The sequence below is a fragment of the Salmo salar genome, chromosome ssa23 (assembly GCF_905237065.1).
Source record: "Salmo salar chromosome ssa23, Ssal_v3.1, whole genome shotgun sequence".
NCBI lineage: Eukaryota > Metazoa > Chordata > Actinopteri > Salmoniformes > Salmonidae > Salmo > Salmo salar.
Window position 1 is genome coordinate 2,967,725 of NC_059464.1, and position 18,557 is coordinate 2,986,281.

At 41.0% G+C, this 18,557-nt stretch overlaps 1 protein-coding gene across 3 annotated transcripts in view; it reads right to left on the reverse strand.

Annotated features, from left to right (window-relative positions):
- Window positions 1-639: 639 nt before the first annotated feature.
- Window positions 640-18,557, reverse strand: part of LOC106583937 (protein spinster homolog 1) — a 51,630-nt gene continuing 33,712 nt past the window's right edge. For all 3 annotated transcript variants that reach the window (XM_014168626.2, XM_014168627.2, XM_045706339.1), the window contains exons 20-22: window positions 14,887-14,967; window positions 12,396-12,482; window positions 640-1,202 (exon numbers count right to left, since the gene is read on the reverse strand). In XM_014168626.2, coding sequence (XP_014024101.2) covers window positions 1,195-1,202; window positions 12,396-12,482; window positions 14,887-14,967 — 176 coding nt within the window. In that variant the 3' untranslated portion in view covers window positions 640-1,194. The remainder of the gene's footprint in view (window positions 1,203-12,395; window positions 12,483-14,886; window positions 14,968-18,557) is intronic.

Below are 18,557 nucleotides of genomic sequence, written 5' to 3' on the forward strand. Positions count from 1 at the left end.
CGCACAGGACTAGTATTACTATAGAACGTCGGCTATGTAATTATTACTCCAGCATGTCCGTTTTTCCAAACTGCCCCTAATGATTTTTTTCTTCGTCATTCAAAATTGACTTATGATGGAAGCCTGGAGGCTCTTCTAGGCATGAAGATATTTCACATCTCGGGATAGCCTAATATTGACCTAATGGTTTTCAGTTTATAGAAAGTCAATAATGCATATCAATAAGAACCATGATCTGTAACCTATGCAGGCAATTAACAAACGTACTTGCCAATTCATTAGCACAATATTGTCCACTTCATCTTTAAAGAAGTATGGCACTAAGAAAGTTATTTGACAAAAGCATTCATCTGTAGGTTACACCCAAAGCATATTTTTAAGCATCGATTTGTTCATGTTCTTTCCCAAACTGGGTGCAGCACCTGTTACTCAACTCAGGGATGACGGGATAAGTATCAGAGGACCTGGGAGTTTGCCAAAAAACCTTGGATGGTATCATTTAAAAAATAAAAAAAAGACAATGGCAGATTTGGACGGGACAAATTACAGATGTGGTGCTTGTGCACATTACATTAACTGAGCTTCCCCAGTAAAACGTATCCTGTCCGAATAGGGCTATAGATCATGGCAAAGCATTCCTTATATTGTGACAATTTTATTTTTTTCCCCAAACCAGTTTTGAATCCACAGTAAAAAGAAAATGAGTAAACTAGAACGAACATTCTCAGGAGTCGTCAGCAAATCCATACATTGAAAACAGTAATGTCGTGGCGTCGACATGGGTTCAAATCTGGCCTACTGCCCTTCGACACCACCTCTTTCCCCACTGTCATCCTTTCTCTTCAATAGCCAGGAAAGAGCTTAAATATTTTTTACATTATGGTTATAGCTGGTAGCTCACACTCAAGCAGCTGGGGCACCAAGAGATGTGTTCGAAGACATTTGCCCTACACCATACAATAAAACTTAGAACATGTCCTCCCTAGGCCTTAATTATTGACGGCTGGTGGATGAGGTTAAGGTCTTTTGAAATGTTTCATCAGACACAGCAGTGAGTTGCACAGTGCTCTTGTCCATATTGCAGAACCCCTGTGTAGTCTTCCCTTTGACAAACTTGGTTGCACTCATGATAAATCCAGCAGTCGATCGACTCAATTCCCTCCCCGTCAGAATCTGCTACATGATGGGGAGGCTTCACATATCTAAGAGAAAAAAAAAAATACAAGTTAGTACCAACTTGATTTATTATGTAGAGCTGAGTTTCAGAATATCACCCACCTGCTAGGTTGTTAAATGGAACACTGTTTTAGCAAAACGAAATCTTATTAAAATCTGTTCGTATACACCCCCAGGAGCACTTATGGTCATTTTCACTAATTCATAAAATGTTAGGAAGGCATTTGTGAAAATTGTAAAGCAATAGAGAGTGGGAAAGCGGCATTGTTTGGACAATTTAATAATACATCTGTCCCGGACCAGAGTCTATGCAGACCGGTGCACCAAAGCCACAGTAGGCCTATATGCAAATAATCCATTTGCCACACAGACCTGCCATCATTCACTTTAAATGTCAGTGTGCCTTTAAATAATTTGAACGCATTTGCCAAAAGCCACCGGAATGTATTTCTGTAAATACTACGGGAGTCCTCTTACATTTGGAAACTTCACAGCCCTATTGATGAAACAACCATGAAAACGTAGGCTCTCTGAGTTGCTTACGTACATCAACAACTAATGCTAGCCAGAGTGAGATTAGCCAAAATCTTAACGAAAGAACAGATAAACCCTCAAACTTTTTCAGATAGTTGACCGTCAAAATCGTACTGATAAACGATGGGGAATAGTAGCCTGCTTGGCCAAACCCACGTTTTGACAACTGAATGGGCCTTTTATAATGGCTACTTACGTACATACAGTGCCTTGCGAAAGTATTCGGCCCCCTTGAACTTTGACCTTTTGCCACATTTCAGGCTTCAAACATAAAGATATAAAACAATTTTTTTGTGAAGAATCAACAAGTGGGACACAATCATGAAGTGGAATGAAATTTATTGGATATTTCAAACTTTTTTAACAAATAAAAAACTGAAAAATTGGGCATGCAAAATTATTCAGCCCCCTTAAGTTAATACTTTGTAGCGCCACCTTTTGCTGCGATTACAGCTGTAAGTCGCTTGGGGTATGTCTATCAGTTTTGCACATCGAGAGACTGAAATTTTTGCCCATTCCTCCTTGCAAAACAGCTCGAGCTCTGAGGTTGGATGGAGAGCGTTTGTGAACAGCAGTTTTCAGTTCTTTCCACAGATTCTCGATTGGATTTAGGTCTGGACTTTGACTTGGCCATTCTAACACCTGGATATGTGTATTTGTGAACCATTCCATTGTAGATTTTGCTTTGTTTTGGATCATTGTCTTGAATGAAGACAAGTCTCCGTCCCAGTCTCAGGTCTTTTGCAGACTCCATCAGGTTTTCTTCCAGAATGTTCCTGTATTTGGCTCCATCCATCTTCCCATCAATTTTAACCATCTTCCCTGCCCCTGCTGAAGAAAAGCAGGCCCAAACCATGATGCTGCCACCACCATGTTTGACAGTGGGGATGGTGTTCAGGGTGATGAGCTGTGTTGCTTTTGTTCCAAACATAACATTTTGCATTGTTGCCAAAAAGTTTGATTTTGGTTTCATCTGACCAGAGCACCTTCTTCCACATGTTTGGTGTGTCTCCCAGGTGGCTAGTGGCAAACTTTAAACGACATCTTTAAGAAATGGCTTTCTTCTTGCCACTCTTCCATAAAGGCCAGATTTGTGCAGTATACGACTGATTGTTGTCCTATGGACAGAGTCTCCCACCTCAGCTGTAGATCTCTGCAGTTCATCCAGAGTATTCATGGGCCTCTTGGTTGCATCTCTGATCAGTCTTCTCCTTGTATGAGCTGAAAGTTTAGAGGGACGGCCGGGTCTTCGTAGATTTGCAGTGGTCTGATACTCCTTCCATTTCAATATTATCACTTGCACAGTGCTCCTTGGGATGTTTAAAGCTTGGGAAATCTTTGTATCCAAATCCGGCTTTAAACTTCTCCACAACAGTATCTCGGACCTGCCTGGTGTGTTCCTTGTTCTTCATGATGCTCTCTGCGCTTTAAAGGGACCTCTGAGACTATCACAGAGCAGGTGCATTTATACAGAGACTTGATTACACACAGGTGGATTCTATTTATCATCATTAGTCATTTAGGTCAACATTGGATCATTCAGAGATCCTCACTGAACTTCTGGAGAGAGTTTGCTGCACTGAAAGTAAAGGGGCTGAATAATTTTGCACGGCCAATTTTTCAGTTTTTTATTTGTTAAAAAAGTTTCAAATATCCAATAAATTTCGTTCCACTTCATGATTGTGTCCCACTTGTTGATTCTTCACAAAAAATTAGTTTTATATCTTTATGTTTGAAGCCTGAAATGTGGCAAAAGGTCAAAGTTCAAGGGGGCCGAATACTTTCGCAAGGCACTGTATGTTAAAATGCTATGTGTCCAGCTTTTTCTGCTATGCTTGCAGATGTGCATAATATGCTGCGACCCAAATGAAAAAGTATTTCACTTCAGATATTTCATTTTTTAAACACTGCATGGATCACCAGTGCGGTTGAATGCAGCAGGTGCACTCAATGTATTATAGTATACTCGATTTAAAAAATATATTTGTTAATTTGACAATCAAAAAAAGAGTATATCCTCATTCTCTGTCCCGTTGTATAGAGATCGCAGCGTTGTATCCGTCTCATTATGGTATGTGTACGCATGGGCAGCGCCATTCAAACTTTGGTGGTTGCATGCAGATGTTATTGCGGGTGTAGTGAAATGCTTGTATCATTGCAAATAGGGCATTATTGGTCAAGGATTTCTTACACTGAATCTGAAAAGCTTTGTATAAAGTTAAATAAAATAAAAAAATAATAATAATTTAATGACCCAACTATGTTCTGTGTGCTCTTTATCTTATGTTGCTATCATGAAGCAATTCCCGCGTGCAACAAACGGACAAGTGGGAACGGTAAAATGGCTGAATTGAGAAGCGATTAATAGGATTATGTTTAGTGTTTGTTCGTTTTATTACCATGACAAGCATCACTGAAATAATGCTCCCATAACATGTATTGTGACAAAGAACATATGTAATAAAAATGTGAATACTGTGTGTCACAAATGAGCATAAATCCTGTTGAGGACATATGTTCCGCTAGCGGAACCCTAGCCAACATCCACAATGGAACAGCATGGAGCGAAATACAAAACCTCAATCTAATCATTTCAATTTCTCAAACATACGACTATTATACACCATTTTAAAGATACACTTCTCCTTAATCCAACCACATTGTCCGATTTCAAAAAGGCTTTACAGCGAAAACAAAACATTAGATTGTTAGGAGAGTACATAGACAAAATAACCACACAGCCATTTTCCAAGCAAGGATATGTCACAAAAACCCAAAACACAGCTAAATGAAGCACTAACCTTTGACGATCTTCATCAGATGACACTCCTAGGACATCATGTTACACAATACATGTATGTTTTGTTCGATAAAGTTCATATTTATATCCAAAAACAGCATTTTACATTGGCGCGTGATGTTCAGAAAAATGTATTCCCACCAAAAACTTCTGGTGAATTTACAAAAATACACATCAAAAACGTTGACAAAATACATAATTATTTTAAGAATTATAGATACAGTACTCCTTTATGCAACCGCTGTGTCAGATTTTAAAATAGCTTTACAGAGAAAGCACATTTTTCAATATTCTGAGTACATAGCTCGCCATCACAGCAAGCAATACAGACACCCGCCAAGTTCGGGGTCACCTAAACTCAGAATTAGTATTATAAATATTCTCTTACCTTTGCTGATCTTCGTCAGAATGCACTCCCAGGACTGCTACTTCCGCAAGAAATTTTGTTTTTGTTCGAAATAATCCATATTTATGTCCAAATACCTCCGTTTTGTTCGTGCGTTCAGGTCACTATCCAAAGGCATACCGCGTGAGCGCAATTCGAGACACAAAAAGTCCAAATGTTCCATTACCGTACTTAGAAGCATGTCAAACGTGGTTTAAAATCAATCTTTATGGTATTTAACGTAAAATTGCGATACTATTCCAACCAGACAATAGCGTATTCATTCAAGGCGAATAATAAGGAACAGCGCGCTCGCGGGACCGCGCATATCCAATCTCTTTGTCCCCAGGCCGTCCACTCAGGTGACTGAGCTACTATACTCTGCCCAGTGACAGGAGAATGCTGAAACAACTCTCTGAAGGCTTTTGACAGCCAATGGAAGCCTTAGGAAGTGCAACGTGACCCCACAGATACTGTAGTTTCGAAAGGGATTAGAAAGAACTACAATTCTCAGATCCTCCACTTCCTGGTTGAATTTATCTCAGGTTTTTGCCTGCCATATGAGTTCTGTTATACTCACAGACACCATTCAAACAGTTTTAGAAACTTCAGAGTGTTTTCTGTCCAAATCTACTAATTATATGCATATTCTAGTTTCTGGGCAAGAGTAGTAACCAGTTTAATTTGGGTACGTTTTTCATCTGGCCGTGAGAATACTGCCCCCTATCCTCAACAGGTTTTAAGGTAACATGACGTAAGGGACATTTGAATACTACTGGTCACATATGAGCATAAGTATTGTATATAAGTGAAATGTCACATAAAAACTAATAATTATTGTATTTTTCAACATAAGTGACGTGTGGATACATAATCATTTATTGCAGGTTTTGTTTTTTGGTTAACCATTAAGCTTTAAATACCGAAGCCAGACTGCAACATTTTAGTAGCCTAGCTTGTGGCATGTGTTTGTACACTCCGTGCGCTGTAAACGAGGCACATGAAAGCAGTGCAATTGAATTCACTGATGTGAGTCCATCAAGCTGTAATTTCATGAAGTAAATGACAAATTGTTGACTCATTTATACTTGCTTGTGAGTCCTATTTGGCCTGCGGGCCCATGTGTTTGACACGTGCGCAAACCCATTAACCACATTATGACTGACTTGTGATCATTGCTAGCTTGATTGTATTAACATTCCAAGCCTTATTTACAGTCGTCTGTTTTCTTTCCAAATATTTCATAATTGAAGATGAATCCCGAATGGGTGGAGGCAGCTAACAATGTACCTAGCCAGCTGTGGTTTACAACCTGATAGCAATATATTTTGGACTACCAAGAAATCTATTGGTGAATATTATTAATGTATGTGTGTCTGTGCCTGTTTGTGTTGCTTCACAGGCCCTGCTGTTCCAAAAGGTGTATTTGTATCCGTTTTTTAAAATGTAATTTTACTGTGGAATAGAGTTCCATGTAGTACTGTGCGCCTCCCATAGTCTGTTCTGGACTTGGGGACTGTGAAAAGACCTGGTGGCATGTCTTGTGGGGTATGAATGGGTGTCCAAGCTGTGTGCCAGTAGTTCAAACAGCTCGGTGTATTCTACATGTCAATACCTCTTACAAATAGTAGTGATGACGTTGATTTCTCCTTCATCTTGACATGCATATTTTTCTTAGTTCTCTGTATACATCCAAGGGCCAGCTGTGCTGCCTTGTGAGCCAATTGCAATTTTGCTAAGGGCCTCTTTGTGGCACCTGACCACATGACTGAACAGTAGTCCTTGTTGATGGTGCTGTTAAGAATGCAGAGCAGCGCTTTATTATGGACAGACTTCTCCCCATACTGTTGTATGAATATGTTTTGACTATGACAGTTTACAATCCAGGGTTACTCCAAGCAGTTTATTCTCCTCACCTTGCTCAATTACCACATTCATTACAATATTTAGTTGAGGTTTAGTGAATGATTTGTCCCAAATACAATGCTTTTAGTTTTAAAATATTTAGGACAAACTTTTTCCTTGCCACCCATTCTGAAACTAACTGCAGCTCTTAAGTGTTGCAGTCATTTAAGTCGCTGTGGTAGCTGACGTGTATACGGTTGGGTCTTCCTCATATATAGACACACTGGCTTTACTCATGCCGTTAGTAAAGTAAGGGGCCTAGCCAGCTGCCCTGGGGAATTCCTGATTCTACCTGGATTTTGTTGGTGAGGCTTCCATTAAAGAACACTCTCTGTGTTCTGTTAGACAGGTAACTCTTTATCCACAAAATAGCAGGGGTGTAAAGCCATAAAACATATGTTTTTCCAGCAGATTAGAGAATGTCAAAAGCCACCTTAAAGTCTAACAAATCAGCCCCCAATCTTTTTATCATCAATTTCTCTCAGCCAATCAGTCATTTGTGTAAGTGCTGTGCTTGTTGAATGTCCTTCCTATAAGCATGCTGAAAGTCTGTTGTAAATTTGTTTCCTGTGAAATAGGATTGTATCTGGTCAAACAATTATTTCCAAAAGTTTACAAAGGGTTGGTAACGGGCTGATTGGTTCAGCTGTTTGAGCCAGTAAAGGGGGCTTTACTATCCTTAGGTAGGGGGATAACTGTTGCTTCCCTCCAGGCACACACTTTCTAATAAGCTTAAATTGAAAATATGGCAAATAGGAGTGGCAATAACGTCTGCTATTATGCTCAGTAATTTTCCATCCAAGTTGTCAGACCCCAGTGGCTTGTCGTTGTTGATAGACAACAAGAATAGATGGATGCATTGAACTGCATCCATCTATTCTGCCAACAATGCCTTACTGTATTTGATTTATTTCACCTTTATTTAACCAGGTAGGCCAGTTGAGAAGAAGTTCTCATTTACAAGTGCGACCTGGCCAAGATAAAGCAAAGCAGTGCAACACAAACACAGTTACACATGGAATAAACAAATGTACAGTCAATATACAGTGTGTGCAAATGAAGTAAGATTAGGGAGGTAAGGAAATAAATAGGTCGTAGTGGTGAAATAATTACAATTTAGCAATTAAACACTGGAGTGATAGATGTGCAGAAGATGAATGTGCAAGTAGAAATACTGGGGTGCAAAGAAGCAACAAAAAAAAGTATATGGGGATGAGGTAGTTGGGTGGGCTAATTACAGATGGGCTATGCACAGGTGCAATGATCTGTAAGCTGCTCTGACAGCTGATGCTTAAAGTTAGTGATGGAGATATGAGTCTCCAGCTTCAGTGATTTTTGCAATTCATTCCAGTCATTGGCAGCAGAGAACTGTAAGGGAAGGCGGCCAAAGTAAGTGTTGGCTTTGGGGGGGACCAGTGAAATACACCTGCTGGAGCACGTGCTATAGGTGGATGCTGCTATGGTGACCAGTGAGCTGAGAAGCCTGAGCTTTACCTAGCAAAGACTTATAGATGGCCTGGAGCCAGTGGGTTTGGCGAGAATATGAAGCGAGGGCCAGCCAACGAGAGCATACAGGTCGCGGTGGTGGGTAGTATATGGGGCTTTGGTGACAAAACGAAAGGCACTGTGATAGACTGCATACAATTTGCTGAGTAGAGTGTTGGAGGCTATTTTGTAAGTGACATCGCCGAAGTCAAGGATCGGTAGGATAGTCAGTTATGAGGGTATGTTTGGCAGCATGAGCGAAGGATGCTTTGTTACGAAATAGGAAGCCGATTCTAGATTTAATTTTGGATTGGAGATGCTTAATGTGAGTCTGGAAGGAGAGTTTACAATATAACCAGACACCTAGGTATTTGTAGTTGTCCACATATTCTAAGTCAGAGCCGTCCAGAGTAGTGATGCTGGACAGGCGGGTAGGTGCAGGCAGCGATCGGTTGAAGAGCATGCATTTAGTTTTACTTGCAGTTGGAGGCCATGGAAGGAGTGTTTGTATGGCATTGAAGCTTGTCTGGAGGTTTGTTAACACAGTGTCCAAAGAAGAGCCAGAAGTATACAGAATGGTGTCGTCTGCGTAGAAGTGGATCAGAGAATCACCCACAGCGACATCATTGATATATATACAGAGAAAAGAGTCGGCCCGAGAATTGAACCCTGTGGCACCCCCATAGAGACTGCCAGAGGTCCGGACAACAGGCCCTCCGATTTGACACACTAAACTCTATCTGAGAAATTTAGGGATGTGATCAGGACAACATACAGTAATGGCTATGGGGAGGATAGATCAGTTTCTATCAAATATGAGCAGAGAATAAGGTTGTGTCCAAAATGGCACCCTAACTACTTTTGATTAGGGTCCATGGGGCTCTTGTCAAATGTAGTGCACTATATAGGGAATAAGGTGTCATTGGGACATAACCTATAGGCCTATGTGACGCCACACGGGGGTGGAAGAGGGACGTTACTAGTTCACAGGAGAGGTGGCATTTGAAAGAATACGGTGTAATTGCAGACCGCAACTCGGGGTGGTTCTTGATGTGTGTGTTCCCTGATATCAGGAAAAGGCAATTGATAACTGCCATTGGTCAGTTTCGGTGTTATGAAGCTGATGGTTTCTGGACACAGATGATTTGTTTACATAGCAGGTTAGGAGACTAAGGTTAGGAGAAGGGTTAGATTTAGCTTCAGTGAGGGTGTTCGATTAATCTCTCCCGGGCGCTTGTGTAGGTGTGTTTTGCACCAGTTGATTGCATTCGTTTTGGAACCGGGCTGCCTCCCGGCATGAGCCAGGTGCCTCGTTCAAGTCCCACGGCGAAGTTGGCTCAAAACAAATTGACATAGGAGCATTTGGAATAATGAGTAAGATTCTGTGTTTTTACATGCAAAAGTGATTGCTTTTGAGCTTTATTAGGAAAGTACCATGGGAATGCAGATGCCTTGAGCAGTCTTACACACCCACCACAACAGCTCAAGAGGACAGTGCTGATTTTCGTAGACACAGCACTCGTGACTGCAGAGCGAGTGAGATCCTGGACAAGTGAAGAACTAGGACTGTCTAGAGTTAGAGAATATGTAGTAAGGGGATGGCCACAACAAATAGAAGAGACTGAATTCACAGCAAACAGTGTCAGGAAAACAGAGTTGAGTGTATAGGATGGTTGTGTTTTGTGGGGAGCACAAGTTATTATTCCACAGCCAGGCTATCCTACATCAGAGTCACACGTATGAAAGCGTTGGCTAGGAGTTACTTGTGGTGGCCAAAACTAGATCAGGTGATAAACAATCTAGTCAAGACATGTAACATGTCAGGAACACAGAAAGGCACCTCCAGGTTTCCAGAGAAACCTTGGAGAAGATTACACAGGGCCATTCATGGGGAAAATATTCCTGATAATTATTGATGCACATTAAAAATGGATGGATGTGTATCCGGTTAGTTCTGCTTGATTCACGACTACTATATTTGTCCTACGACAGAGCTTTAGTAACCAAGGGATACCTGAGATGGTGGTGAGCGACAATGCAACCTGTTTCGAGTACAGAAACAACGATATTGTGCCTGTGACATCTGCTCCATATCATCAGTCTTCAAATGTACTGGTGGAACGCGCAGTACAGACACTCAAAGAAATTAAGAAAAGTGCAGAAGGGAGCATAGCAACAAAAGTGTCACGTGTTCTGTTCAGCTACAGAATAATATCTCAATCTACAACAGGACTTTCTCCTGCTGAGATGTTATTAGGTCGTAGACTATGCTCCACACTGAACCTAGTCTATCCAGACCTGAAAGGGTAAGTTGAACGCAAACAAAAGACAGAAAAATAACCATGACAAACATACCAAGGGCTGAAATTTTGGAGAGTCTGACATTTCAGTCATGGGAAAAGGGATTCCTGGATTCATAGACTCAGTGACATCCTGTTTCCTACAAGGTAATGTTGGGAGATGGTAAATTGGTTCGCAGACATGTCGATCAGATTCTTGCCAGACGGGATGGAACAACAAGTGAGTTACCAGTTGTGATGGCAGAGGACAGGCTGTTCTCAAGCTATCCAAGTGTTTCTGTAGTGCACATTCCACAGACAGAGACCGTAACAGAGGAAGCAGTTCACCAAGAGGAGAATCCAGTTTGAGTCAAATACTCTGAACCCGGCTCAGAAACAGCTGGTCGCTTTTCCACCGTTGAATGAACACTACCCCTAGTGTACATTGTGCACAGAGGCACGCAAAGCTTCCAAGCTGCTTTAAGGAATTAAAAAAAATTAAAAATCGTATTGAAATGTTTTTAAAAGACAACTAAAAGACTCACAGTGAAATAAATTCAAGAGTTAAATACTTAGTTACCCAAGCATGTGAAAATAAATTGTGAATGTGAAATGTCATGTTTGTTTACACTGACAGACTTGTTTAGATAGAGTACATACACTACCGTTCAAAAGTTTGTGCTCACTTATAAATGTCCTTGTTTTTGAAAGAAAAGCACATTGTTTTTCGACATGTCTGCGAACCAATTAAAATAACAAAATTAATCAGAAATGCAGTGTAGACATTGCTAATGTTGTAGCTGGAAATGGCAGATTTTTTTATGGAATATCTACATAGGCGTACTGAGGGCCATTATCAGCAACCATCACTACTGTGTTCCAATAACACGTTGTGTTAGCCAATCCAAGTTCATAATTTTAAAAGGCTAATTGATCATTAGAAAACCCTTTTGCAATTATGTTAGCACAGCTGAAAACTGTTGTTCTAATTAAAGAAGCAATAAAACTGGCCTTCTTTAGACTAGTTGAGTATCTGGAGCATCAGCATTTGTGGGTTCAATTACAGCCTCAAAATGGCAGGAAACAAATAACTTTCTTCTGAAACTTGTCAGTTTAGTCTTGTTCTGAGAAATGAATGCTATTCCATGCGAGAAATTGGCAAGAAACTGAAGCTCTCGTACAACGCTGTGTACTACTCCCTTCACAGAACAGCGCAAACTGTCTCTAACCAGAATAGAACGAGTGGGAGGCCCTGGTGTACAACTGAGCAAGAGGACAAGTACATTAGAGTGTTTAGTTTAAGAAACAGATGCCTCACAAGTGCCCAACTGGCAGCTTCATTAAATAGTACCCGCAAAACACCAGTTTCAACGTCAACAGTGAAGAGGCGACTCCGGGATGCTCGCCTTTATTCCCTTAGCAATAAGAGCTTAGGGAATGTCTTATGTTCGATATCGTTAAAAAACGGGTTTATTTGTGAAGATGTAATATTAATCTTAAGAGGGGAGGAATGTGGTATTAACTTCATTACACATACACATTACCAGGTTGCATAGCACTTGAGTACCTATTGGTATCATTATTAGAGTATTGGAATGCACCCCAATACACACGTTGAGTGCAGCTGCGACTGCCTGCCTGTTACACCATTCTCCCAGGTTAGTAATAAAGTAATCCGTTTATAATGAGCTACTACCTTAGTCCTCTCCCAAGGCATAAAGAGTTCCAAGGGTTATCGCGACTGTTGAAAAAGCAGGGATTCCTGATTAATCAGGAAAAATCACATCCCTGAAAAGTTATATTCTAGTCAATGTGCCAATGTGGGCCATACCTTTAGTATTGACATAGTCGTTGCCTTCGTCATCACTGTCATCACTCTTTTCCACATCGACATTCATATTGCCCTCTGCACCACTTTCTGTGAACACACAAACACAGGCTTGAGGTATATACAGTGCATTCAGAACCCTTCCCTTGTTCCACATTGTTACGTTACAGCCTTATTCTAAAATGGATGAAATAAAATAGAAATTCCTCATCAATCTAAACAATACCCCATAATGACAAAGCGAAAACAGGTTTGTAGAAATGTTTGCAAATTTATATATAAAAAAAATCAAAATAAAATACCTTATTTACATAAGTATTCAAACCCTTTGCAATGAGACTCGAAATTGAGGTCAGGTGCATCCTGTTTCCATCCTTGAGATGTTTCTACAACTTGGAGTCCACCTGTGGTAAATTCAATTGGTTGGACATGATTTGGAAAGGCACACCTGTTTATATAAGGTCCCACAGTTGACAGTGCATGTCAGAGCAAAAACGAAGCTATGAGGTCGAAGGAATTGTCTGTAGAGCTCCGAGACAGGATTGTGTCGAGGCACAGATCTAGGGAAGAGGAGCAAAAAAAATTCTGCAGCATTGAAGGTCCCCAGGAACACAGTGACCTCCATCATTCTTAAAATGGAAGAAGTTTGGAACCACCAAGACTCTTCCTAGAGCTGGCTGCCCAGCCAAACTGCGCAATCGGGGAAGAAGGGCCTTGCTCAGGGAGGTGACCAAGAACCTGATGGTCATTCTGACAGAGCTCCAGAGTTCCTCTGTGGAGATCAGAGAACCAGAAGGACAACCATCTCTGCAGAACTCCACCAATCAGGTCTTTATGGTAGAGTGGCCAGACGGAAGCCACTACTCAGTAAAAGGCACGACAGCCTGCTTGGAGTCTGCCAAAAGGCGCCTAAAGGACTCTCAGACCATGAGAAACAAGATTCTCTGGTCTGATGAAACCAAGATTAAACTCTTTGGCTTGAATGCCAAGCATCACATCTGGAGGAAACCTGACAAAATCTGTAGGGTGAAGCATCATGCTATGGGGATGTTTTCCAGCGGCAGGGACTGGGAGACTGGTCAGGATCTAGGGAAAAATGAATGGAGCAAAGTACAGAGACCCTTGATGAAAACGTGCTCCAGAGCACTCAAGACCTCAGACTGGGGCGAAGATTCACCTTCCAACAGGACAACGACCCTCAGCACACAGTCAAGACAAAGCAGGAGTGGCTTCGGGACAAGTCTGAATGTCCTTGAGTGGCCCAACCAGAGCCCGGATTTCAACCCGATCTAACATCTTTGGAGATGAAAATAGCTGTGCAGCAACATTCCCCATCCAACCTGACAGAACTTGAGAGGATCTGCAGAGAACATTGGGAGAAAGTCCCCAAATACACGTGTGCCAAGCTTGTAGCGTCATATCCAAGAAGACTCGATGCTATAATAGCTGCCAAAGGTGCTTCAACAAAGTACTGAGTAAAGCCTCTGAATACTTTTTAAAAAATGCGACTTTTATTGAAAAAAAAATTGCTAAAACTTTTTAACCTGTTTTTGCTTTGTCATTATGGGGTACTGTGTTTAGATTGATGAGGAAAAAACACAATTGAACCCATTTTAGAATAAGGCTGTATCGTGACAAAAATGGGGAAAAAGTCAAGGGGTCTGAATACTTTCCGAAGGCACTGTATCGTCATGCATTTCTATCTTTTTATTGTAATATCCATGTATTTAAGTGTTATTTGAATATCAATTTAAAAAAAATCAAAATATTTTAACCACAAGATGTCACGAAAAAGCCCTATTCGCAAGGGACTAGTATTACTATAGAACATCAGTTGTATAATTATTACCCCAGAATTTCAGTGTTTCCTGTTGACAATTCGGAGAGGATTAGTTTTAACAAACTGCCCCTGTAATTATTTTTTTCCTCATTCAAAATTGATCCCTTTATGACAGAAGTCTGGAGGCTCTGCTAGGCGTGAAGATATTTCAAATGTCTAGGGATAGCCTAACAATGACCTAATGGCCTTCAGTTCGGAGAAAGTCAAAATAATTATGCATATCAATAAGAACCATGAACTGCAGACATTTAATTACCAGACTTATTTGGCAATTTATCCATTCATTGGCACAATATAGTCCACGTCATCTTTTAAAAGTGACGTATGGCACTAGGAAAGTAGATATGTGACAAAACAGATCATTCACCTGTGGGCTACATGCATAGGACTTTGTTTTAGCTATGAACTTGTTCCCATGTTCTTACCCAAATTAGGTGCAGCATCTGTTAAAACTAATATCCCCTCAAAACACAGGGATGATGATTCGGGATAGTAATAAAGTAAACAGTTTATAAAGAGCTACTCCCTCACTCCTTCCAAGGCATAAAGAGTTACCTGAGTTATTACAGCTGTCAAAAAAGCAGGGATTCCTGATTAAATCAGGAACATACCTAAAAAGTTATATTCTATTCAATGTGCCAATGTGGGCCATACCTGTAGTATTGACATAGTCGTTGCTGCCTTCATCACTGTCATCACTCTTTCCCACGTCGACATTGACCTCCGCGATATTTTCTGTGAAGACAAAACACACACAGGATTGAGGTATACAGTCGTGGCCAAAAGTTTTGAGAATGACACAAATATTAATTTCCAAAGTTTGCTGCTTCAGTGTCTTTTTGTCAGATGTTACTATGGAATACTGAAGTATAATTACAAGCATTTCATAAGTGTCAAAGGCTTTTATTGACAATTACATGAAGTTGATGCAGTCTCAATATTTGCAGTGTTGACCCTTCTTTTTCAAGACCTCTGCAATCCAACCTGGCATGTTGTCAATTAATTTCTGGGCCACATCCTGACAGATCGCAGCCCATTCTTGCATAATCAATGATGGAGGTTTGTCAGAATTTGTGGGGTTTTGTTTGTCCACCCGCTTCTTGAGGAAGTTCCCAATGGGATTAAGGTCTGGGGAGTTTCCTGGCCATGGACCCAAAATATTGATGTTTTGTTCCCCGAGCCACTTAGTTATCACTTTTGCCTTATGGCAAGGTGCTCCATCATGCTGGAAAAGGCATGGTTCGTCACCAAACTGTTCCTGGATGGTTGGGAGAAGTTGTTCCCGGAGGATGTTTTGCTACCATTCTTTATTTATGGCTGTGTTCTTAGGCAAAATTGTGAGTGAGCCCACTCCCTTGGCTGAGAAGCAACCCCACACATGGTCTCTGGATTCTTTACTGTTGGCATGACACAGGACTGATGGTAGCACTCACATTGTCTTCTCCGGACAAGATTTTTTCCGGATGCCGCAAACAATCGGAAAGGGGATTCGTCAGAGAAAATGACTTTACCCCAGTCCTCAGCAGTCCAATCCCTGTACCTTTTGCAGAATATCAGTCTGTCCCTGATGTTTTTCCTGGAGAGAAGTGGCTTCTTTGCTGCCCTTCTTGAAACCAGGACATCCTCCAAAAGTCTTCACCTCACTGTGCGTGCAGATGCACTCACACCTGCCTGCTGCCATTCCTGAGCAAGCTCTGTACTGGTGGTGCCCCGATCCCGCAGCTGAACCAACTTTAGGAGATGGTCCTGGCACTTGCTGGACTTTCTTGGGCGCCCTGAAGCCTTCTTCACAACAATTGAACCGCTCTCATTGAAAGTTCTTGATGATCCGATAAATGGTTGATTTAGGTGCAATCTTACTGGCATATCCTTGCCTGTGAAGCCCTTTTCGTGCAAAGCAATGATGGCGGCACGTTTCCTTGCAGGTAACCATGATTAACAGAGGAAGAACAATGATTCCAAGCACCACCCTCCTTTTGAAGCTTCCAGTCTGTTATTCGAACTCAATCAGCATGACAGAGTGATCTCCAGCCTTGTCAACACTCACACCTGTGTTAACTTCTTATGGCTTGAGGGTGCTATTTTCACATCCGGATGAAAAGTGTACTGCCCAGAAGCTAGGATATGCATATAATTGGTAGATTTGGATAGGAAACACTAAGGTTTCTATAACTGTTTGAATGATGTCTGAGTATAACAGAACTTATTTGGCAGGCGAAACCCCGAAGACAAACCATCCAGGATTTTTCTTTTTTAGGTCACTCTTTTCAATGTGTTTTCATTGAGAATCCATAATTCTAAGGCAGTTGCTTGCAGTTCCTATCGCTTCCACTGGATGTCAACAGTCTTTAGAAATTGGTTAATGTTTTTCCTTTGTGTAATGAAGAAGAAGCCCTGTTCAGAATGATGCTCGAGGGAAGTGTACTGTTTGATAGAGGCGTGTGACCTGAAAAGCATGCTCCACTTTGTTTTCCTCCGGTATTGAACGCAGTTTATCCCGTCTTAAATTTTATCGATTATTTATGTAAAAAAATACCTAAAGTTGTATTAGGAAAGTTGCTTGAAATGTTTGGACAAAGATTACAGGTAACTTGAGATATTTTGTAGTCATGTTGCGCGAGTTGGAACCGGTGTTTTTCTGGATCAAACACGCCAAATAAATGGGCATTTTGGATTTATAATGACGGAATTAATCGAACAAAAGGACCATTTGTGATGTTTATGGGACATATTGGAGTGCCAACAGAAGAAGCTCGTCAAAGGTAAGGCATGAATTATATCGTTATTTCTGAGTTTTGTGTCGCGCCTGGCAGGATGAAATATGATTGTCTGTTATTTGATGGGGTCCTGTCCTCACATAATAGCATTGTTTGCGTTCGCCGTAAAGCCTTTTTGAAATCTGACACTGTGGCTAGATAAACAAGAAGTTCAGCTTTAATTTGGTGTATTGCACTTGTGAATGTATGAAAGTTCAATATTTGTAATAATTTTTGTATTTTTTATTTTGCGCTCTGCCATTTCACCGGATGTTGTCAAATCGATCTCGTCAACGGGATTTGAGCCATAAGAAGTTAACGAGAGAATCACTGACATGATGTCAGCTGGTCCTTTTGTGGCAGGGCTGAAATGCAGTGGAAATGTTTTTTTGGGGGGGGAATTCAACTCATTTGCATGGCAAAGAGGGACTTTGCAATTAATTGCAATTCATCTGATCACTCTTCATAACATTCTAGAGTATATGCAAATTGCCATCATACAAACTGAGGCAGCAGACTGTGAAAATTAATATTTGTGTCATTCTCAAAACTTTTGGCCACAACTGTAGTGCATTCAAAAAAGTATTCAGACCCCTTCACCTTTTCCACATTTTGTTACGTTACAGCCGTATTCTAAAATGGATGAAAGTCCCCTCCCCCCCAACCTACACACAATAGCCCATAATGACAGAGCAAAAACTGGTTTAGAAAATTGTATTAAAAAACATTTATTAAAAAAACACATTTACATAAGTATTTTGACCCTTTGCCCAGTACTTTGTTGAAGCACCTTTGGCAGCGTAATCCTCTCAAGCTCTGTCAGGTTGGATGGGGAGCGTCGCTCTACTGCTATTTTCAGGTCTCTCCAGCGATGTTAGTCCAGGTTCAAGTCCGGGCTCTAGCTGGGCCACTCAAGGAGATTCAGAGACTTGTCCTGAAGCCACCCCTGCATTGTCTTGGCTGTGTGCTTAGGGTCTTTATCCTGTTGGAAGGTGAACCTTCACCCCAGTCTCAGGTCCTGAGTGCTCTGGAGCAGGTTTTCATCAAACATCTCTGTACTTTTCTCCGTTCATCTTTGCCTCGATCCTGACTAGTCTCCCAAATGCAGGTGTTTCAGCCTAGCTCAGTGCTTTCTGTGGTAGTGGGGCGAGTCAGCAGAAAATAGGACCATTGCGCTGTGATTGGCTTAGTGTTCTGTCACTCATGGGGACAGTACGTCATCGCCAAATTTAAGTCCTTAGTAAGGGTAGACACCCAAAATTTCAGCCCTTTGGATCCTGCCATAGCGTTACATTAGAAGTGCCCATCTAAGGCGGCTCATTGGCCACAGATAAAATGACGTCAAATCACATTATATGTACAGTAGCTTTGATTGGACTGATCATGTCAACATCTTACTTTCAAAGTCTTAGCTAGCAGTCATTATGAATCAAGTCGACAATCTACTGGCAAATCCTTTTTATATGTAGAGAAATAATGAAGAGAAATTATAGATAAAACTCATCGGTGCTCATCGGCCATAAAGATTACACGTTGGAGATTACAAGTTGGAAATCGCAAATTCAACAA